The 24,755-nt window shown below is 35.1% G+C and overlaps 1 protein-coding gene across 1 annotated transcript; it reads left to right on the top strand.

Moving 5' to 3' along the window:
• Window positions 1-24,163, top strand: LOC107586097 (regulator of microtubule dynamics protein 2). The gene is made up of 10 exons (XM_016273333.1): window positions 1-9; window positions 292-324; window positions 463-556; window positions 1,319-1,379; window positions 12,568-12,643; window positions 16,128-16,205; window positions 17,124-17,222; window positions 19,111-19,164; window positions 23,499-23,579; window positions 23,668-24,163. Exons 1-10 carry the CDS (start codon window positions 1-3, stop codon window positions 23,713-23,715), a joined length of 633 nt encoding a protein of 210 aa, XP_016128819.1. The 3' UTR covers window positions 23,716-24,163.
• The last annotated feature ends 592 nt before the right edge of the window (window positions 24,164-24,755 follow it).

The following is a 24,755-nucleotide window of genomic DNA, read 5'->3' as shown; positions in this document are numbered from 1 at the left end:
ATGACCGCTGTACCACGTGACCACTGCAGGCTCTGTTTAGGCGTTGATAGTGTTGCCATAGAAAAGCATAATTCCGAGTCCGAGGACGTGAACAGCTCCGAGTAGAACGTCACGTGCTGTCATCTCGAAATTACGGTAATTACGATATGGCGTGAACGCAGCATAACCCTTTAATCAAACACACCTGATTCAGATCATCAGCTCATTAGTAGAGACTCCAAGTCCAAGACCTGAAATTGGTGTGTCAGAGAAAGGAGACATGCAAACTGTGCAGTGTTGGGGTGCCTCCAGGACCAGGGTTGGGTTGGGAGCCACTTCCTTAAAGTATATTCAAATAGACATCAGTTATCAAAAACATTTAAAAATCTTACTGACCCCAAATTTTGTTGTACGACGGCTTCTGGTTTATGAATTAAAATGTTTTATTAACACACGTCATGTATGTGCTTACAGTTTGATCAGAAGTGCCAGTACCTTTGGCGGTTGTCCAGAGCCTATGCAGATGCACATGATTTTGCCCTAGAACTTGCAGAGAAGAAGAGCTTTGCTGAGAATGGTAATTATGCTTTAATCACAGCTTTTATGATTACAGGTTGACATGCAATACAATACATTGCAGACATTTGTGTCAGAATTGAATAATTTGACATAATAGTTCAAATTTAGACCTTGCTTTCGATTACCATGAAATATCATTGAATTATCAGCATTTGGTTGCTTTTCTCTGCAAATAATAATTCATACAATTAAGTGTGATTTATTAAATTATTTAATTGCCATATAATTTGATTGAGTTAGTATAAAATTGATTGACAAGCCTACTTAATTTATAACCCATCTTGACTTATTCATGAAAACATAACCACCTCTAATCGTGAAGTGTTTGCTGTTTTTAGGTTATGAATGCCCGTGTGTCCTGTATTTTGCTCTTAATCTGTCTGTGCTCTCTATTCTCATTCTGTTCCTTTTTTTCCTTCTCTCACTGCCAATTACATTTAACACAATAGCCACTCAGTCCATGTGTATATGGGGGGACAGGATCAACTAGTTCAGTTTCCGACCCTTCTTTACTATTATGCCTTTAATTGCTGTTTTACAGTCACTTCTTTGTATGAAGGCTTTAGTGTCAAAGACGTCGGAAGCAGACCAATTATCACTTATATTTAAATCTTTAGAGGAAGTATGTCTTATTAGTCCAGTGGTGAACAGGTGTGTGATCATCTGCTGCAAAATAAATGTTTTAATTTTCGTGTGAAAAAAGATCAGATGCTACTGGTCTGTCACATCTCGTTTATTTTGTTTGCATTTTTCATTTTAGGGAAAAAAGTTGGTGAAAAGGTGATTTCCATCAATCCACTGTGTGCTGAAGGTCATCAGTGGTGAGTTATTTTAAAAAAAAGTTTTTATTAACTGATTAACTTCAGCTTATTTCAGTTTCATATGTCAAAATATCCATTTTATTTTTTAATCTGATATTAATATTTTATTTTATTTAAGCTTTATTTTAATTAACAAATATGTTTTTTTTTTTGTAGTTTTAATTTGAGTTTTTAGTTAATGATAACACCACTGGACTAGGGCCCAGATTTACTAAACAGGGCAAATTAGTGTTAGACTGCAATTATATTATAGACTGCTATAATGTTGTAAATCTGTTAGTAAGTCTTGCCCTAGATCTAAACACATGGTCCAAACCTAATAAAACATGGAAAAATGGATATTAAACACTGGTACTCTGAAGATTGCAGCCACCAAATTGCTTATATTTCTAGTGGGTGCATAATGAATAAAGCCTCATAACTCTCCAACGATTTGATTAAGAAACTTTAAACGTATATTTCCCATCTACTTTGTGTGCCCGTTTTGTTTTCTTTCACCCTACCAGTAAACATTAACTTGAATGTGTAAATCTGTAAAATGACAATATAAACTAATTCGCAGCCTTTCACGTACCTCTCACTGACACACTTTTGGCATAGCTTAGACTTAGGTGGCCCATTTATTCAACAAATTCAATGTGCTCAATTTGGTTTCAAGAGGTTTTGCATTATTCAAGAGCATGTTCAGAAATCTGTCCCTCATAAGTAGAGAAACACATTTGCATATGCTCACTCATCTTGCGAAACCCTCTTGATAGCATCACCACACCCCAGGAATGTAAACACATGCAAAGACAGCCCCAAGCTAACATATAAAAACACACACAGTCCTCTGCACAATGTGACTTTGCTGCAGCCTGGAATTGAACTTCTGGTTTCTTCTGGCCAGAGGAGAACTGGCCCCCCGACTGAGCCTGGTTTCTCCCAAGGTTTTTTCTCCATTCTGTCACCGATGGAGTTTTGGTTCCTTGCCGCTGTTGCCTCTGGCTTGCTTAGTTGGGGACACTTCATTTCCAGCGATATCGTTGACTTGATTGCAAATATACTATTTAAACTGAACTGAGCTGGATGATGACATCACTGAATTCAATGATGAACTGTCTTTAGCTGAAAAATTAGTATTGTCTATTAAATTTATAAAGTACATTTTTATATTAAAATATAAAATGTACTATTGTCATTTTGCATTATTGACACACTATTTTCCTAATTAATGCTGTTCAGTTGCTTTGACACAATCTGTATTGTTAAAAGCGCTATTTAAATAAAGGTGACTTGACTTGACACACACACACACACACTACTGTTCAAATGTTTGGGGTCACTAGGGTTTTTTTTTTTTTGAGAATGAAGATTTTATTCACCAACAATGCATTAAATTGATCAAAAGCGGTAGTAAAAACATTTACATTGTTACAAAATAGTTCCACATTTCAAATAAATGCTGTTCATTTGAAAACTGTTCATCAAATAATTCCAAAAAAATAAGCAACATAACTGTTTTCAACATTGATAATAATTATTCATAATATAATAATAATATAGAATTATATTAGAATGAAGGATCATGTGACACTGAAGACTTAAAACATATTAAAATGTAAAAATCTTGAATTGTAAAAATCACTCTTTTTACTGTATTCATCAATTTATTCATACTGTATTCATTCATTCATCATACTCATCAATGGTGAGCATATAAAAGGAATCTTTTAAATGCAAAAACAATCTTCCCAATTCAGACCCTTTATTGGTAGAGGCATATTTTGGCAAATGGCATAATTTAGATTACTGATTTACTGGCTATGATATTGTTCATATAGTTTTGAAACATTCGAAACCGACATTTCCTCATAGCAAAAGACACATGATGACTTGTCTGTATTGTGCTTCATATATTGCATCATAAAACATATCACTCAACACATTTTAAAAGTTTCATATCATCAGGAGTCATGTCCTGCCTAATCCAAGAGCAGGGCAAGCTGCCTGTTGATTTTCTTTTAGTTGAAAGCAGTGATTGCAAGACAGCTTTCCATAGACCAGGTCAGCTTTGGCTTCCTTTAGTTTAATTCTTTGTGAGCAGTAATGGTTTGACTGTTTTGATGGCAGTCAATCAATAAAATACTGTAATATGTAGTGTTAATGTTTATTTTACAAATATTACAAATATAATAATATGAATTCTAATATGTCTAACACCACAGTGACACTGCATATTACAGTATTTGTGAGCTTGGCAGCATATGTTTGCATTTGATTTGCAGGGTGCACTGTAAAAAAAAAAAAAAAAAGCGAGCTAAGGAGGGCAATACTTATATATAGAAGGTGCACAGTGTAATTCACACTAACACTAAACCCCATCATGGTGACACACATGATACTGAAATAATGCAATAAACATTAACAACATTAGATGTAAGATTAAACCCTAATGTACACAACTGATAAGAAAAAACTAAGAAGAAACATGTTATTTCAACAAAAAACATCAACTATGAAGTGTCATGCAGGGAATCCTGGTGGTGGATTATACAATGACTTTTTCTTTTTCACTTCCAAAAACCATATTTTTAACAGTATTTTACTGTAAAATTATGTTAAATGTAATTACATTTATTCACCGAATATATTATGGAAACTTACTGTTAACCAGTTAACAGGTTTTTACTGTAGCATTTTTAGTCTTTTACTGTTAAAATCACAATAATTTTTTACAGTGTGTCTTAATGAAGGTATGTTCACTGATTCACAGTGTCTGTTTTTGTGCCTGTGTAAATCCCTCTGCAATGCTTTTTGTTCTCTCACAGACGCCAGGATTATCACACAGAGTGCAGAGGAGGGTCGTTGTAACCTACACACACACACACACACACACACGCACCTCAGTTACTGCTGCTCTTATCTGTGATGTGTCCTTGGCATTGTAGTTTTCGTGCAGGATCTGGCCTTCAGTGCTATTGATTTGGGGTTTTAAGGATTTTAATGCTTTTATTCTCATCAATATTGCGAAATATTATTGCAATTAAAAATGTATTCTATTTCAATGTATTTTAAAATGTAATTTGTTCCTGTTTAATATAAAATGTATTTCTACTTAAGGTTTCGTTGAAACCAACCATTTTTTGTCAGGATTCTTTGATAAATACAAAGTTCAATGGAACAGCATTTATTTGAATTCTTTTTGTAACATTCTAAACGGTCCTTACTGTCACTTTTGATCAATTTAATAAGTCCATGCTGAATAAAATTTTTTAGAAACTAATAAAACATTAGCCCTAAAAGTTTTGAACAGTAGTGTAACCCTAAGCATTAAATTTGGATGCATTACTCCGCAAACATAAATCATTTCTCAAATGGTGACACTTGTTGAGGAGAGGTGTGCTATTACCTTTCTAACCTTTAAAGGTCTCCTGAAGTGCCTTGAAACATGCAGCAGCATTCTATGTGGTGACATAATTTCAACTGAAACAGGAAGAGAGGGCGGGACATATCGAGCAGCCCCACCCCCTTTTTAAATTAGCCAATAGCGTTTTGTTTATATTTGCTCGGGCCAGATCCGTTGAGCTCGGTACAGCCGCATTTGACAGCCACAGTCTAATAGATTACCCCCTAGGTTCAATATGAAACTTGTAAAACAAAATAGTGGTCATAATCATGCTGAGGCTGTGTAGTTGTAAAAGTGTTTAATATATGCCGACTCGCGCATATGATCCACTCCGTGTGATCGGGTCTCTGGACCGGAGCCAAAGTCCGGATCAGACTGTGTGCGCTGCCGCGGTTCGCGTGACACAACGTGAAACCAGCACCTCATTTGTCCCAATTGAAAGCATATTTACACTGTCTGAATCGTTCCCTATCGCCTACATTGTGCACTACGAGCCATTCACTGTACAGGAAATACTACACTGTGAACAAGTGACCGGACTCAGCCGGCACTTCAGTGTCTATTTATAGTGCAGGGGGCGGGTGCTTCGGCTTCTAGAGAGCATTTTATTGGTCAGAAGATTTGATGAGAAGATGAAGTACGATGTGACGTCAAAAAAACCGTTGAGCCATTTTGGCGGAAGTGACAAACTAAAATCTTTGAATGCTTATATCTTCTAAATGCGAATTTTGTCACTGTTTTGGAGCACACTGCCTTATAGATAACCTTGAGACTAACATATTGATACTAACACCCAAAAAACTTTAATTTTGATTTCATGGGGACTTTAAGATGTTTGATTTTTATTTATTTATTTATTTTGATTTCTGGATGATAAAAATGGCAAAAAAGATTTAACAGTGGTTAAATATGGCTCAGGTCCGTCCTTCAAAGTAAACCTTTGGAGGTTTTCAATTTTTATCATGCGTTAGTTGAAAAGTATAAATCTGATCTCTTAGAACTGTAATGGTACACCTCTCTTCAACAAACTGCTTCATTTGCATTCTCATAGAGACTTAGCAACTGCATAGCAATGACCTGGCAACCACACAACACTTTAGTCGTCAGTCGTTTTGTCTTCAATAAATATAGTTTGGTAAATCTTTTCTGAATTAACTTGTATTAGAAAGTCCTGATACAATGTACATCTTCAACTCTTCATTTTTGTCATTGTCTCATGGTGAAAGCTGGTCATTTATTCTTCTATTCTGCAACATAGTTGCAGAGCGGCATTTTGACCATGAACGGCAATGGCAGCTCTTGTCATTGAGACTTTATTGAATGCTCAGCCAAAGGTGATGAGAGAGAACTTTCTGTTCTGAGCCGAGAGGTGTCTGTCGATCAGTTTGACTCTTAGACATCTTTGTTTGTGGCCGTTGCTCAGGGGTTTTCTCTGCCCATGAGGAAAATACTGATTAAGCTTACATAATCTTCTGGCAGCCACGAGTCTTAGTATTCGGCTGATTGTTTTGTTTTTTTTTCCGGGTTTTTTTCATTTGTTTTTGTGTGGTTTGTGCTTGTGTATGCATGAGTGTGAATGAGTCTATATAATATTTCAACTCACTGAAAGGACTCTTAAGCTCCTGTCAGAAACAACCCTTGGCCAAACCACACTTTTTCTTATACAGTCCCTTCTCTCCCTCTTTCTCTCCCTCCTTCTTCTCTCGCTTTCATTTTCTCCCACACACACGCACATTTCAACATAGAATAAACTTTACAGAAGTTTCACTCCAGAACACTGGAAACTGCCTGAAGCTCACAAAACCTCTCCGACCTGTTCTGAGCATGAAGAATTACACTAATAGTGTAACAAACATCTGCTTGTTTTCTTTAACACTCTTGGATATCATGGCCGATGAACTCGACATCGTCTGCTTCAAGACCAGTCACAAGTTAATATTCAAATAAATGCTAGAAAGAATAAGTTTGAAATTGCACAACGTTTTGCACACTTTGCACTTTATTTGTGGCCTCTGGACAATAAGTTCATATTGTTGGCCTATTTCTCGTGTGGGGATCTTATTTGTTTTTTGTTCATTTTGTAATTTAGCCGACACTTTTATCCAAAGCGACAAATTATGAACATCACAAGCAATTTGATGCAATTTTTTTTATTTGATCTAAAATACAGTAAAAACGGTAATATTGTTAAATATTACAATTTTAAAAAACTCTTTACCATTTGAATATATTTTAAAATGTAAATTATTCCTGTGATGGTAAAGTTGAATTTTCAGCATCATCAAGTCAAGTCACCTTTATTTATATAGCGCTTTATACAATCCAGATTGTGTCAAAGCAGCTTTACAGTGTTAAACCGGAAAAACAATAATGCAATGAAATATTTGTGTGGAAATCATCATACTGTTTTCAGGAAACTTTGATGAATAGAAAGTTCAAAAGCACAGCATTTACTTGAAAAAATAAAAATAAAAAAATCCTTAAAGTCTTTACTGTTATTTTTGATCAGTTTAATGTATCCTTGCAAATTTTTTTAAAACAAAAATTGTACTTACCCAAAATATTTGATTGGTGGTGTATTTTTACATATTGCATATATATTATTGCATATATATTACAATGACTGCATTTACAGATATAAATCAGAATTTGATCATATTGTTATAAGTATTCCTCAGCATCATTCTGAGTATTAAGTTGACAGATGAGAAAATTAATGGTAATTAATGAGTTGATTTAAATTATGCTAATTACATGTATAAGTAAGTAGCATGTAAAAGTACATTTTGATTTTCTCAAAGTGTAAAAATAAAAATTGAACTGAATTTGTTGCAGGAGATTCTGGTGAAGAATAAATAAATCAAATTAATTTCAGTACACTGCTGCCTTACAAGCATATCTGTTGCTGGTATATTTCCACCGGTATTGCTTTGATACAGTATTTGCACATTCTTGTTCACAAAGTATCCACATATGGTTAACAGTTTTTATTATTGGGAATGTTTACCCATAATGTCCCTGTGGAGGGAAACCCCAGATTCCTGGAGTGAGGAGATGTTGTCAGGTGTGTGACGTGCTCATTCAGCCAGCAGAACTTCTGCCACTGGCTTCCATCATTGTCATTGAGACTTTACTGAATGCTCAGCCAAAGGTGATGAGAGAGAACTTTCTGTTCTGAGCCGAGAGGTGTCTGTCGATCAGTTTGACTCTTAGACATCTTTGTTTGTGGCCGGTTGCTCAGGGGTTTTCTCTGCCCATGAGGAAAATACTGATTAAGCTTACATAATCTTCTGGCAGCCACGAGTCTTAGTATTCGGCTGATTGTTTTGGTTTTTTTTCCGGGTTTTTTTCATTTGTTTTTGTGTGGTTTGTGCTTGTGTATGCATGAGTGTGAATGAGTCTATATAATATTTCAACTCACTGAAAGGACTCTTAAGCTCCTGTCAGAAACAACCCTTGGCCAAACCACACTTTTTCTTATACAGTCCCTTCTCTCCCTCTTTCTCTCCCTCCTTCTTCTCTCGCTTTCATTTTCTCCCACACACACGCACATTTCAACATAGAATAAACTTTACAGAAGTTTCACTCCAGAACACTGGAAACTGCCTGAAGCTCACAAAACCTCTCCGACCTGTTCTGAGCATGAAGAATTACACTAATAGTGTAACAAACATCTGCTTGTTTTCTTTAACACTCTTGGATATCATGGCCGATGAACTCGACATCGTCTGCTTCAAGACCAGTCACAAGTTAATATTCAAATAAATGCTAGAAAGAATAAGTTTGAAATTGCACAACGTTTTGCACACTTTGCACTTTATTTGTGGCCTCTGGACAATAAGTTCATATTGTTGGCCTATTTCTCGTGTGGGGATCTTATTTGTTTTTTGTTCATTTTGTAATTTAGCCGACACTTTTATCCAAAGCGACAAATTATGAACATCACAAGCAATTTGATGCAATTTTTTTTATTTGATCTAAAATACAGTAAAAACGGTAATATTGTTAAATATTACAATTTTAAAAAACTCTTTACCATTTGAATATATTTTAAAATGTAAATTATTCCTGTGATGGTAAAGTTGAATTTTCAGCATCATCAAGTCAAGTCACCTTTATTTATATAGCGCTTTATACAATCCAGATTGTGTCAAAGCAGCTTTACAGTGTTAAACCGGAAAAACAATAATGCAATGAAATATTTGTGTGGAAATCATCATACTGTTTTCAGGAAACTTTGATGAATAGAAAGTTCAAAAGCACAGCATTTACTTGAAAAAATTAAAATAAAAAAATCCTTAAAGTCTTTACTGTTATTTTTGATCAGTTTAATGTATCCTTGCAAATTTTTTTAAAACAAAAATTGTACTTACCCAAAATATTTGATTGGTGGTGTATTTTTACATATTGCATATATATTATTGCATATATATTACAATGACTGCATTTACAGATATAAATCAGAATTTGATCATATTGTTATAAGTATTCCTCGGCATCATTCTGAGTATTAAGTTGACAGATGAGAAAATTAATGGTAATTAATGAGTTGATTTAAATTATGCTAATTACATGTATAAGTAAGTAGCATGTAAAAGTACATTTTGATTTTCTCAAAGTGTAAAAATAAAAATTGAACTGAATTTGTTGCAGGAGATTCTGGTGAAGAATAAATAAATCAAATTAATTTCAGTACACTGCTGCCTTACAAGCATATCTGTTGCTGGTATATTTCCACCGGTATTGCTTTGATACAGTATTTGCACATTCTTGTTCACAAAGTATCCACATATGGTTAACAGTTTTTATTATTGGGAATGTTTACCCATAATGTCCCTGTGGAGGGAAACCCCAGATTCCTGGAGTGAGGAGATGTTGTCAGGTGTGTGACGTGCTCATTCAGCCAGCAGAACTTCTGCCACTGGCTTCCATCACTTTGCTGTGGTTAAATGTTCAGGCCTACAGGCATTGCCAGAACATGACAGCAATGAATAAAAACGCTTCACAAACCAATCTGTGAAAGGAGGGGGGAAGGAATTAGCCCCGGGAACATTGAGCAACCTTCTCCCCACTTGTACTGTCTCTGCCAGCAGTTGTTATTCGTAATCACTTCTGGTATGTATTCATGTTGCTTCAATACAAATTTATTTGCAGTTCATCAAGGTTTAGAAGCACTAAGAGCTATTTTTGGTGGTCTCCAACTTTATGTCCATTCATTAAAATATTAAGTAATCAGGATTGTGCTATTAGTTTTGGCTGTTTTCACTTTGTTAGCTCTGTTCAAAAAGCAGTTTCCATTGTCTACATAGGCAGCATGACTGAAAGGGACCCTTATAAGTGACTGGTTTGGAATGCTATGCACAGGTAGCAACAAATTGCAATCAAATAGTTTCAGATTTTGATATGGGCATGTTGCAAAGCTAATAATAAATTTGTCAGTATTGCACAAAATCTGTCTTTATAATCCCCTGTCATCTTGGGTAACTTATTTCAGGATGTATTTGATGCCGTCTTGGAATTCAGCCATAATAAGGTTGCAATGAAGATATAATGTTGCTGCCTAGATTTTAGAGCTGCCGTCATGTCAAGAGCGTGCCTATGATTACCTCAAAGTCCTGTCTATTCAGACAGCACACTTAGTTTTGGAACAGAGCTGTTGATTTTAAGGCATTTGTCATCTTTGCCCTCCAGAGATCTCATCGCAAACTTTGTGATCTTCTGTTTTGGTTGGTCATCCTATTTTTGGTGTAGAGTGTTCAATGTAGCTGTCCTTCTCTGCACCATTGAGTCACAGTAGCCAGACATAGTTGTTTGCTTTGGGAGAAAGTAGGTGAAATATGTTCCTACACTGTCTGTTCTGCAGCGATGCCAAGCTCAAAGAACCAGCTCCTCAACAAGGTGATGCAATGTTCATTCTCAGTCATCCTCTATGAAAAACAAAAACCGCTGTTATTCAGTTCATAGTCGGACTTCTGACAAACAGCATAAAGTCTTAGTCCACATTTCAGCTTTTTCTGTTCACCTTGACAGGAACAGACAGTTTGAGCAAAACAAAGTGAGTTTATTACATTTTACATGCAGTTTAGCAGAAACTGTGTAGAATTTCTATAATAGTCTATAGTTCTTATTTGGATGACATAATTTCTGATCACACAAAAAAAGCGGAGTATGCTGTTCAATTTGTGCAAATATAGTTTAATTGTCAAAAAAACCCAATTAAAATTTTCCATTGGCTTTTGCATTATTGCAGAAATTAAGCAACCATCAAAAGTTTATGATTCTTATACTTTTTCTTTATCATGATACTGTTCACAAATGAACATGAATTTGGTCTAAATACAATTGCTAGAAAGTAAAAAGATAAAGGCAGTCTATAAACAAACTACGCAGGGTCATGTGACTCCCAATGCCAACGCCACCACCACAAAACCTCTGACAACTGTCTTTATTTAAAGAGCATTCCACCTTGATTAGAGACAGAATGAAGCTGTGAAAGTGACTAGATGAGTTTACCTTTTTGCTGTGATGCAATTAATGTCTATTGTAGTCCTATTTAGCCTATTTTAGCAGCTGCATTTTCCGAAACAAGTAAAAGCTTTAAAAATGTTACAAGTGGATATTACTGACATATGTCTTATATTTTGAGCTTGTGTTAACCACAGACCTTTCAGACATTTAATCAAAAACCCATTCAAAAAACCCATTGACTTCAGGATGATGGAACTGGAAGTGCTAAATGCAACTCTTTTCTGGGTTTTGGCTTACAAAAATATGTCATCCCTGCAGCTCTATTTGTTTAGCCTTGTAAATGCAGTTTGGTTTCCAGATTCCAAAAAACTCTGTCCTTACTCTCGAAGGTTGCACAAAGTCAGCCAATCAGATTAGATGGTGCTAGATTGAGAAGTTCGAAGTTCAGCTGGTCAGTGAACAGACTATGGGTGGTCCGTGGACGTGCCGCTTTTTGTTTCTTGAATCTCTTTCCTGCATGCATTTAATTTTCCTTTTTTTTGCAGTCTAAACAGCCAGTAAAAGAGCTTCATTCCCACAGCACAACCACAGATTTTGTAATGAGAAATAACTTGTAGCTCTTATTAGATCAAATCTCAGACAAATGGAGCCCCTCTCACCTCCTGAGACTGTCATTTGACCTCCTCACCCCTTGATTGTGCACATAGAAGGTGTATGTGCCCTGCTCCATTGTCTGACTGAGAGTACCAGCAGGATTTACATCTCTATGGTGGAAAAGCTTTGATCACCTCTCAGCTGGCGCCTCAAAACTCTATAAATACACAACACATGTACACACGCACATCAGCCCTACACCTACAGTCATGACTTTCTTTCTTTCAAGTAAAATCGCTGCATAGCCTCAAGTAGCAACATGATAAAAGACACCAATCTTTATTAAATAGCCTAGTTAAATGTGTTAATATTAATAATCAAAATTATTCTTTGGCAGTTCAACTTGGCACAGGTGTGCATTAATTAGCAATTTACACCGGCTTTGAAAGTGGTTTATTCAGTGAGTAATTAGAGTCAGATTTTGTAATGAGAAATAACTTGTAGCTCTTATTAGATCAAATGTTTATGGTTTGAAGAGCTGATGCTAATTTTGTCCAATGGTGCTTAGATAGATCATAGCGTTTTGGTTTTCACCCACTGTTTGTTTTATTTTTTTGCACTGTAGTCTACACAAATGATATAAACCCATATAATTAATGGAATTTAGCATAGCTTCAGTTCATATATTACTAATTACTGTTTTCTTTTCTCTCTCTGTTTTTGTTTATCTCTGCACAGGTATGCTATACATTGTGGGCTCCTGTCAGAATATGAATCTATTCAGAATAAAATTAAAAATGGTTATCTTTTTAAGGTGAGTGTGCATGTGTGTTCTTTATGCAATGTTCACATGTTTCAAATGTTTTGATAGGATGGCAAATGTGTAGACCAATAGCTTAATTGCTCCATTGTAGAACATTACACTTAAAAATAATTCAATCCCATTAAAAAAAATTAAAATATATCAAATACATTATTTTTTTCTGTTTATATGAAATCCAGCCTGTCTAAAGCTCAAATGCAGACAGCAGAATATTGGAACAGTTCAGATGTACTGTTTACAGCTGAGCTCATGTCAACATAGGAAGTAGTTACTTCCAGTTACTTCCTCTTTTAATTACTTCCGGATGCTCCCAGTTACAAATCTGACCCTTAATTATTTACACATTTATTCCTGTGCTTCATGTAGAGAAGAGTTTAAGGGCAGTAAATGATACAGTGATCTCAGCATAAGGTCATTTCAGTTGATTTCAGTGGTTGTATGTGTTGGTGGGAGCATAGCATAAGCTTCTGTAAGAGTCAGTAGGGCTGGGTAAAAAATATCGATATCTTGATATTATCGATTCTCGATTTTTACGGAACGATATCTATTCTTAAATCCCAAGAATCGATTAGTCTAGCCTGTTTTCAGTTAATGGCCGAACATTGAAGGGCACTTCCCATCCAATATATCGCAATAAGCATTGTGCTTTGGTACTTTTAATATGAAACAAAGTCTCAGATTTCAAATTCTGTCCGTTGTATTGCAGTATTCAAACAATAAATGCCATTTTGGCGCTGTTTAATGTGGAGTGACAGATCACTGTAGCGCCTCAGTTCAACAGGCAGCGCAAGGCACGCATGAACTGATAATCTCCTCCACATTAATACCAGTTTCAGCACAAAATAAACATGACTAAACATCCGAAGGTAAGTTAAAAGAAAGAGTACAACTTTACAATCCGGATCCTGTCTCATATAATCGCTCAATCAGTGTTTCCTCCGCGTAAAGACGTCAATATAACATCTTGTAAACAATGTCACGTTACGTCACATTTAGGGGAGACCGGGTATGGTTGTAACACCCCCAGTTTCACCAATCAGGGATAAGATAGGAGTCACATGATCATTTCAGTGTGTACCCACTTCCTCCCAGATCCACATGGATGGTTATCAAGGCTGGAAATAGGCAATTTTATAGAGAAAAAAAATGATTTTAAGGTAAGAATGTAATTTTGTTTTACCAAAACTATATTTTGTGTAGTACTTAAACTATTGCTGATAAAATATCTTCTATTAGATTAAATTGTAGTTTCTCAGGCAAAATGTGATGCGTTTTTCACCTTCTAATTTCAAACCATTAAGCTAATACAGCTAGCTAAACAATGACTGACAGGGGTAGGTGGGTTGTAACACATCTTTAAAAGGTGTTACAACCATCCCCTTATATGAAACTATATATATTTTTTTCTTTTTAAATTTTTACAGAATGCCTAGACAGTGGAAAAGAAAGACACAGAGAGGTGTGCCTGCCAGTGTTTTAAAAAAGGTGTTTGATGAGGTCACAAAGAAGGGAAAGTCAGTCAGATCAGTTGCAAAGGAAGCATTCTGTCAAATTAATTCAGTTTATTTATATAGTGCTTTTAATGATGCCTCAAATCAGCTTACAGAGAAATATAGCTGTGAAACTGAAATCTTTATTTAGTAGTTCCATTTAAGCTTCATTAAATGCTTAATTTAAATGTTATTATGTCCCCGCCACACTCAAAAAAAGATATATTTTAGTTGTTTGCTCAGTTTACTTAAATAAAATAAGCTAACACAACACAAATCTTAAGTTTGTGCTCGGTTGTCATTTGACATTTAAAAGAGTTTGTCGATTTTTGAGGTTACCACTACGCTGTGTAGACCTTGTTGTTAGGCTATGGCTACATGACCTCAGACGATGACAACTTTTGTGTTGTCTGTATGGAGTCATTTTCCAACACAAATCCAATGGAAGTGTGGGTAAAATGTGCTCTATGCAGTCTCTGGGCCCACCAATCCTGCACTCCAGGACTAGCAAAATTAATTTGTCACCATTGTGACTCTGATTGAGAATTCAGACATTGATGCACTAATGTGCACACATTAGTCTTAAAAATAAATACGTAAAAATAAATAAATAATGCCGTTAAGCAAGTTTGTTCTAGTAGAGTAATTTACACACACATAGACAGAAAGTGGAGCTGAGTTATGTTCAGTCACAAAGAAAGACATTGTAATGAGTTCTTCTTTTGGATTGTTTCAGTAAACCTATTTTTTGTTGCATATTGCATGGTGTGGCTTCTGTTTTTTTTCTTCGTTTGACTAATTGTTACAATTGACCCCAGTATGTGTTACATCCTACCTCAGCAGTGGGGTAGATTGTAACAAAGGCACTCCATGTATTTGACATCAACTTATATGGGGTGTGATATTCTTGCAGCGGTTTCAATGGGTGCCTTTTGTTGTACACAAATGTGGGTACATTGTATAAATGTTTGAATACTCTAGCTTGAAAACTCAGAGTTACAGATGCTGAAGCAAAAAGTGATACAACCATACCCGGTCTCCCCCTACCTCATTAATCAGATAGAAAAAGAAACTGTAGAGAGGGGCATTTTGCTAAATATATGCACCATATATCATTCATTATAAATTTGACTGTTCTTCAATGTTTAATTTATGTTTGAATAAATCCATCAAGTTTTAATGACAGCCACCATTATGTTTATATTTAAAAAAAAAAATGAATTGAAGTAGAAATATTATTATGTAATTGTAACTTTATTATTTAAAAAAACTTCATTGTGTAATTTTAACAAATCAGTCAATTTTAACCTTCAATATTATAGTAATGTAGTACCAACTGACAATCGTGTATATTTTACAACATTAGTTGAGAGATTTTTTTTTTTTCCTTGAGAAATTTTGGCAGGTATTGTACCTGATATATATCCAAAATAATCGATATTGAATCGAATTGCAAGCTTGTGAATGAGAATCGAATCGAATCGTGAAATTTGTGTCAAAACCCAACCCTAAGAGTTGGTGTTCATAATCTTATCTGAAACGAGAGCAAATAGAATGAGGGTACCACACACACACACACACACATGTATTTCATAAGAGCAGATCAGTCTCTGATACACGTAGCATTTTGTTGGTGTTCATAATCTTATCTGAGACGAGAGCAAATAGAATGAGGGTACCACACACACACACACACACATGTATTTCATAAGAGCAGATCAGTCTCTGATACACGTAGCATTTTATCTTAGCTGTCAGCTAGATTTCCAAACACCCACACACCTGCAGAGCCCTTGCAGGTGAGCTAGCAGAGAGAGAGAGAGAGGAGCTGAATGACAGATGCGTGTGGTGGGTTTTTCTATGTTCGTGCGAGACCGTTCAGCAAAAATATTTGCGGTATCTCAGCTGTAGAGATCAGCAAAAAAGACAAGTCTTGCCAAGAAGCCTCTCACTCTCTTCCTCTCTCTCTTTCTCTCTGTCTCAAGGATCATCTGGATAAGGCAATTGAGTTGAAACCTGAAGATCCTCTGTCATATTACTTGCTGGGCCGCTGGTGTTATGCTGTGAGTGACAGAGCATTTGGTATTAGTGTTTTTGGGGAAATTCATGACATTGTGTTAGTTAAAGCCTGAATCAGGGTTCCCACGTTCAAAAAAAAGCCTGGTCAAATCAGGGAAATGTATTTATTTTTTCTCTTTCAAAACTTAGGGAAAAAAAACTGTTTAATTAATGGAACCGAATATAGAGAATATATACTAGTAAAGTTTGGGTTTGAAAATATTTTTTAATCTCTTATGATCACCAATACTGCATTTATTTGATCATATGTACAGTAAAAACAGAAATATTGTGAAATGTTATTACAATTTAAAATAACTGTTTTCTATTTCAATATATTTTAAGATGTAATTAATTTGAAAAAAGTCTTAGTCCAGTCTTCAGTGTCACATGATCCTTCAGAAATCATTCTAATATGCTGATTTGCTGCTCAATGAACATTATCAATGTTGAAAACAGTTGAACTTCTTAATATTCCTTAGTGAATAGAACGTTCAAAAGAATGGCATTATTTTAAATCTTTTGTAACATTATAAATCAATTTAATGTATCCTTGCTGAATAAAAGTACAGATTTATTTAAAAAAAAAGTTTTGAACAATAGCATGCATATTTATTGTGAGTGCAGTCTGTTTAAATAAATAAAATACAATAAAAGTCTTGGAAATTCATTGGTCAAAAACTAAATGAGTGCTGGAAAAATATTGTTTTTAATTCTCTCTCTCTCTCTCCCTCTCTCTCTCTCTCTCTCTCTCTCTCTCTCTCTCTCTATATATATATATATATATACATACATACATACATGCATACATTATCTATTTATTATGTATTTATTTTTTGCAGTCAAAATGCCTTATTGCCCATCTGCACATTGATAAAGGACGTTCTTGGTCATGATTCTCCATAAACATATTGTATGTGCAGGTGTCACAATGTACGTGGATTGAGAGGAAAATTGCTGCTACTCTGTTTGGAGAGCCACCCAGTGCCACAGTCCAGGATGCCCTGCAGAACTTCCTCAAGGTGGGAATCTGATCACTGGCCTCTTTATTTAGAGTCCAAACAGTCAAATAAATGTATGAAGTGTATGTTATGAATGTTTGGGAAGCTGGCATGAGTTATTTTACTGTGCTGAGAAAAAAAAAATGTTTTCTTTAAATTTTGCTGGATGCCAAATTACAAATTTAATTTTATAAACATGAAATATGGTATTTAAGGTTAAGATCAGTTTTATAGCCCTTTTGACCTTGTTTTTATTTGACTCATTTGTTAAATTTAGTTAATATTTGTCATTACTTTTTTTGAGTTAGACAAAATTTTTTTTACTACTTGTCTCCTTTTTGCCTTCTTAACTTCAACAACCTCAGCAATGAAATCAACCAATCCAGTGTCCAGATTTTCCTGCCATAGGCTGTGCAGAGATTCTCTTAGTACAGTATTGTTTTCTTTAAATTTTGCTGGATGCCAAATTACAAATTTAATTTTATAAACATGAAATATGGTATTTAAGGTTAAGATCAGTTTTATAGCCCTTTTGACCTTGTTTTTATTTGACTCATTTGTTAAATTTAGTTAATATTTGTCATTACTTTTTTTGAGTTAGACAAATTTTTTTTACTACTTGTCTCCTTTTTGCCTTCTTAACTTCAACAACCTCAGCAATGAAATCAACCAATCCAGTGTCCAGATTTTCCTGCCATAGGCTGTGCAGAGATTCTCTTAGTACAGTATGTGCTGCTGAGAGATTTGTCTTCGAGGTCCCAGGTTAAATAACAAACCCTGATCATTTATGAAAGAGCTTGGCCTTTGTTCCTACATTCAGTGTTTTTACATAAGTTGCTCTCTCCTCTGATGTTCTCCTGTCCTTTGTATCTCACCCATCACTACTTATTTAAAGGGTCTGTGCGTAGACTTGTTGCACCCTGCCAATACAACACAACATTCTGTAGAGTTATACAACAGCATGACTAATTAAAGGAGAGAAATGGGGAGTTGTTCGTCGTCATAAATCATTAATAGTCAAATTTTGGGCAAAAATGGACACCAAGCAAATATGCTTACCAGCTTATGATCAAATAACATGTCTCTTCATCTACACACTGAATGATCCACCTTCATAAAGAATTCAGCTTTATATGCTCCATGGCCAAAAGTATGTGGAAACCCCCTTCAATGTAATGGGTTTCAGCTACGCATGTTACTAGTAGAGTAGGTGCATAAAACCAAGCATCAATACAGCCATGCATCTCCTTGGATTATTCATCAAAAAATACTAGTTAACATTGATAAATAAAATACATTTTAAAAATATCTTAAAGAAGAAAGTGGTTAATTTAAATTGTCACCCTAGAGGAACTTTAGAAGCCAGATCAAATATTAGATGTACATTATTAGATGTGTGTGAAAAATTAATATAGATTTTCAATGTAAAATCCTCATCTAGTAATCATAAATAGCTGAAAAAGAATGTAAATATCATTCAAACTCTATTTATCAAAAGGTGTAGGAAAGCTGTAGTTTTTCCTTTGTTGAAAACATAAGCTCATATATGTGGCTACTGCAGCGTTTATATTTCTTCTGATTGTGTAAGTGTCATAAATGCCGACAGCGTTATTTATTGCTCTGATTATAGAGTTGAAGTTTACTGCCTGCAATGGTAATAGTTTAATATCTCATTTAACATGCAAAGTGTTGGAGAATGTACCCTAGACGTTTGCCTGCCAGCAGTGCAGTCAAAAGAGAGATGTGTTTTTGATGATCTCATTTAATTAACTACACCTGAAATGCAAAAAATCTGTTACATTAACAGTCTGTGTTTATATATCAACAGTATGTTGTCAATAAATAATTTCAATCTGCCTGTGGATGACAGATTGCATTTGCTAACTTTGTTTTGTGTTTAATTCTACAGGCAGAAGAGATCAGTCCCAAGTATTCAAAATTCAACTATGTGTTTTTAGCCAAGGTAATGACTCTTGCTTGAGGTCTTGACTATTTTATTAAGGAACTTAATATTAATTAAAAAAAAATGACATTGGGTATTTTGCTGGCTCTTTTCCAAACCAAGTGAGCTGCCTTGTTTACTACCACCTACATAGACAGCTACCTTCCAAAGCAGCATATATTAAGTATTAACCAATTTGGAATGTTCTACTTGTAAAAAAATTTAAATCAAATAAATGCCATTAAAAAAAATAATCAAATAATCTTAAAAAAAGTATCATGGTTTTCACAAAAAAAAAATAAACAGCATTTCAACATTGATAATAATATGAAATGTTTTACCAGTTATTTTAAATTGTTATAATATTTCACAATATTTCAGGTTTTGCTGTATTTTTGCTTGTTGAGCATAACTGAATTAAGTGTTAAAGGAGACATATTATGCCCCTTTTTACAATATGTAATATTGAAAATTGTCCGGAATATCGTTCCATACACGCCGTTTTTCGTGCCGGTCTCTTTAAATGCAAATGAGCTGCTGCTCCCCGCCCCCTTTTCCTGAATAGAGCTGCGCCTTTACAGCTCGTACCTGCTAAAAACTTCTGTTTTGGTTCTGATTATCATGTTTATCGTGCTGAAATCATGCTTTTTAAACCATATTAGTTTAAACTCTGATATACGGTTTTCTGAGTGCACACGGACAGAAAGCGGCTGTCACAGGCATGTGAGTACTAAACTAAGTTCTCATTCACACACAAGTTTGTTAAAAACACACAAGTTACAAAAACAGTCGGTTATGTCTGTGAAGGTAAACGGCTGGGAAATAAATCGCATGTTTATTTTAGATCTCTGTGGCAGCAGCAATATACAGTAAATAAATCAATAAATCCACTGCTCTGTTGTCTCCTCTGAGGCTGGGACTCTAAACAGTAGTGGCAATGTTTACATGCAACCAAATAATCCATTTGTAATCGGATTGATGACTCAATCGGACTGAAAAACCTTCATGTAAGCACCTTAATCGATCTGATTGAGCTCGATCAGAATGAAATTTCAATCGGATTGAAGGGGGTGGTTTATTCCTTTTCTAATACGATTGAGAGTGCATGTAAACACTTGATCGGATTGAACCCCGAAACTGAAAGGACCGCTCATGCATGTGCAATGACGCAGAAATAATGTAATGATGTATGACGCGCAGAACCAGAGGTTCTTCCTTTTGAATAAAGTGTTGTATAAATGCGTGTCCTGTCATTACAAAACTCTCCTTTGACTCGGCAACTGTGAAGTGGAGCAGGACAACCTCCCACCAGTCCTTGTTTTGGATTCTCATCCACAGGCAACCCGTTTTGGGCATGGGGAGGGGCATTTTTACCGCATGATAAATATGAGCAGCACGGCACAGCGGTTTAAATGTATATTTATCCATAAATTAATAAATATTAATTCTGCTGTTAAAAACAAATAAAGAAGCCGTGTAGGAGAGTGGTTATTATGTGCAAACAGTGCACAAACAGCACTATTTGTGCAGTGTGTGCATGTCAAAAAAATGTATTCCGATTTGAAGCTTGTGACATATAAACGCGCACATCAACCCGATCACTTTATTTAGTGTTCATGTAAAAACACTACATTCAGATTCATCAATCGGAATGAATTCAGTCTGATTGAACCAAAAATTGTGCATGTAAACGTAGCTGTTCTGTGGTCGTCTGTGCAGCCAAAGACACAATGTTTTGCTCAAACTTTCGCCATGGCATTAGAACTGGTACACCATTGTCCCTTGCAAAAACACAATGACAGCGCAGAGGGTGGAAACTTGCAGATTAAGGGGCGGTAATATTATAATGAGATCCCTTTGCAACGTCAACAAGGGAGTGAAATCAGACATGCTCGTTTTCTCAGATGCTTGCAGAAAAAGGCTTACCAAAACAAAGTTAATGGGTTAATCTTTTTCACGTTTCCTTGGTTGGTAGATGCACCGGGGACCTGATTATAGCACTTAAATCCTGGAAAAGTCAGATTTTCATATGTCACCTTTAACAAATGAATATCTGAATTAACCTGTTAGCGTTCCACTGTACCGCCCGTGCGGTACACTGCATATTTTTGAGGGTTAAATTCGTGACATACAACAACTCAAAAAAAAAAAAAAAGAAAAGAAAAGCTGAACATGTCACATGTCTTTGGAAAGCTGATATTCTTGTGATTATAATGATGCAATTAGATCATTAGATCATGCATTATAAGATACAATCAACACAACAGGTACAATCAGTGTCTTTGTCAGACCGCCAACAAAGCTTCATGCTGTGATCCCATTGTGTTTTCCGGCTAATAGCTCGCAGCTATAGTCATCTGGAGGCATCTGTTTACAAAAAAAAAAATTTAAATGTAGGCGGAATGTTTTTTTCCTTTTTCAGTCTGTTCAAAGTTCTGTTACTCAATACCAGTAAGACTTACTGGTTGTTCTGTTTAGGAACAAACCTCAAGAGTGTTACCTTTCAAAAGAGACCAAAACCATGCATATACTCCCAATTGGTTCAAGAACAGCATGCAATTTACTTTGGGTATGCTTTTTTTTCCGGCATATTTTACAGGAATGCTAAATGGTTAAGTATTAACTGCTATCTGCTTTACAAAAAAGGAATAAAAAGACTGAAATCTCTTAAACTATTTGTAATGGTTACATTTTAATAACATGTCAAATCCACATTAAAATCTCACAGAAGTGGGATCATAAATGTTGCTGCTTCAGCTCAAATTAGTCTAAAACGAAGTAATTTTTGCAGGCGTGCTCAGTAGAGCTGGGCGATATAGGTAAAAAAAATGTATCAACGATATCATGTTTCATATCGTTCTGTATCGATAATTATTGAACATTTTTATAACCTTTTTTAAAACAAAGAGCAATAGAAAAAAATGTTTTAATTTAACCACTGTGTTTTTAAATTAACCCAATTTATTGAGACAAACGACAGATATTTTTTGTTTTAACAGTCAAACAGACAATAAAAATTAAACAAATATCTAATTTCTAATCTAGTTTTATATGCAGATTAAATGGGCCTTAAGGAAACTTTTGGCTTGTCTCCTGAGGCCACAGGAGGGCACAATGAGCAAAATAAAGCAGCACATTTAAATTGTCAATGCAAGGAAATAACTGTCTATAAAAACATGCATTACGTCTAAATTAACGTCTAAAATCACATATAATTTGTAAATTGCATAAACAATTATGAACAAAACAGCATCATGTATTTATGCATTGCTTAATCCAAAGAGCCGAATCGCCCATCACACAGATTGCATTTAAAAACATGAGACGCAGTGAAAAGGAATAAATCTCCACAAATTCGCGATGTGTTTTCTAAAAGTTTAAACTGTTTTAACTTTGCATCATGGTTACATCTCTTGTTTGAGATGCGAGTGCAGCAGTCAAATTTGTCCGTCTTAAAGATGCGCTGAATATGCGTTCAGTGTGAATGGCTTGGTTTCGGTTTTTATCTAATCAAGATCTTCTCCGCATTGAGCTTCTATATTTCTCTAATATTTTGAAAGCATAACACAGCAGCGGCACATCTCGTGGGCTAGACTTAACATAACATTAAAATGCAACAACGTCACATCATTATCACCGCAGCACGTGCCTATATTGTGGGCTATATCGAACATTTTTTATATCGTTATCGAAGAGGGTGTACCATCGATAAATATCGATACCGTTTTATCGCCCAGGCCTAGTGCTCAGCTAATGTTTGCTAATTACAATTTTTATCTCGTTATCTTTAATCTCACTGCAATGCAAAAGTTTGGGGTCAATAATTTTATTTTATTTTTTATTTTTTTGTAAAGAAATTAATCGTTTTATTCAACAAAGATGCATTAAGGGCACATTTTAACTTTTATTAATCTTGTAAAAAATGTATCATGGTTTCCACAAAGATAACAGCGCACAGTTGTTTTTGACATTGATAAAGTACAATTTAAAATCTATTCAAATAGAAAGCAGTTATTTTAAAATGTAATAATATTTCAAATAATCACTTTTTACTGTAATTTTGTTTTATCAAATAAATGTAGCCTTGGTGAGATTAAGAGATTTCTTGAAAAACCTTACTGACCCCAAACTTTTGAACTGTAGTACAGTATATAATTGACATTTGTCTAATGTCTTCCACCAAACTTCAATGGATTTTTTTTGTTCACTGAACTTTAGATAATCTTACATAAGTATGCAACACACTTATATTGACACACAAGATAATGAAAATGAGCCAGTAAAGCCTTAAAGGAACATTGAGAACATTGTAATGGTTTACTGTAACTGCACCTATATCATGTTTCTCTTGTCAGTGTTACAAAGACTTGGGTCAGAGGAGTCAAGCCCAACAGATGTGTGACGCTGCCTCTGCAATGAGCATTGAGACTAACGAGGTGTTTTTCTTATTCTGTTGAATCTGGTTTATTGTAGGTTGAGTCTCTTGTCATTGTAATTCTTTATTTTTTTCTTTTTTCTTTGAAGGATGAGGAAGCACAGAAGGAATTGGACGCTCTTGTCGCATCACTTTAAGTCTCCAACAAAAGGCAACAAAAGCTGTCTGTCTTTGTGTTTTGTCTCTTTGAACTGGACTGTAGCTGTTTACCCACAAACCAACATATGAACTACTAATGTTGGCCAGGCCATGTGATTTACTGTGCCTCTATTAAAGGGGAGCCCAGCAGCAATGTTTTGTTTATTTTTATTTTATGCACAAAGTACTGTATGTGTTTTTGCAGGATAATTTCTTTTAATTCTTTTTGACTTTCCCCCCCCCCAGAACATTTTAGACATTAACAGTAACGGTTGCAATACACAACGTGGCACCATGATCATCAGTGGCTGCTGTTAGATTGAATTTAGAATAAATTTAAATTTCATTAAGGAATAGTTAGCCCAAAAATTGAACTTTGCTGAAAATGTACTCTCCCTCAGGCCATCCAAGATGGAGATGAGTTTTCAATGGAACAGAAATTTAGCATTGCATCACTTTCTCTGCAGTGAATGGGGGCCGTCAGAATGAGAGTCCAAACAGCTGCTAAAAACATCACAATGTTCCACAAATAATCCACATGACTCCAGTCCATCAGCAAAAAGCTGCTATTTGTAAGAAAAAAATCCATCATTTAGGCACTTGAACATTTCCATCGTTTTGGGCCAAAATACAAGTCCATAATCCAAAATACTGCTTCCTCCAGTGAAAAAATCCATCCTCTGTTGTTCTCTCGCATCAAAATCCACTGACATATTTGTTTAGAACTATTGTGGATTGTTTACATGTAAACAGTGCTTCACCTGTGCATATTTCTCTCCTGATTCAGAAGAGATTACTTTTTCACCGGAGAAAGCAATATTATAGATAGAGGACCTGTATTTTAGCCATACGTTCAATTCAATTCAAGTTTATTTGTACAGCGCTTTTCACGATACAAATCATTGCAAAGCAACTTTACAGCAAATTAAGTTTCTACAATATTTAGTGGTAGCTTATCAGTGGTGACTGTCAGTTAATGTACATATGGCAGAAATGTACGGAAAAATCCATTAAAGACGTAATCAAACAGACGATGAAC

Source organism: Sinocyclocheilus grahami, unplaced genomic scaffold (genome assembly GCF_001515645.1).
Source record: "Sinocyclocheilus grahami isolate Dianchi unplaced genomic scaffold, SAMN03320097.WGS_v1.1 scaffold77.1, whole genome shotgun sequence".
NCBI classification, from domain to species: Eukaryota; Metazoa; Chordata; class Actinopteri; order Cypriniformes; family Cyprinidae; genus Sinocyclocheilus; species Sinocyclocheilus grahami.
The sequence above is the reverse complement of the archived record's forward strand: the minus strand, read 5'-3'. Positions and strand labels throughout refer to the sequence as shown.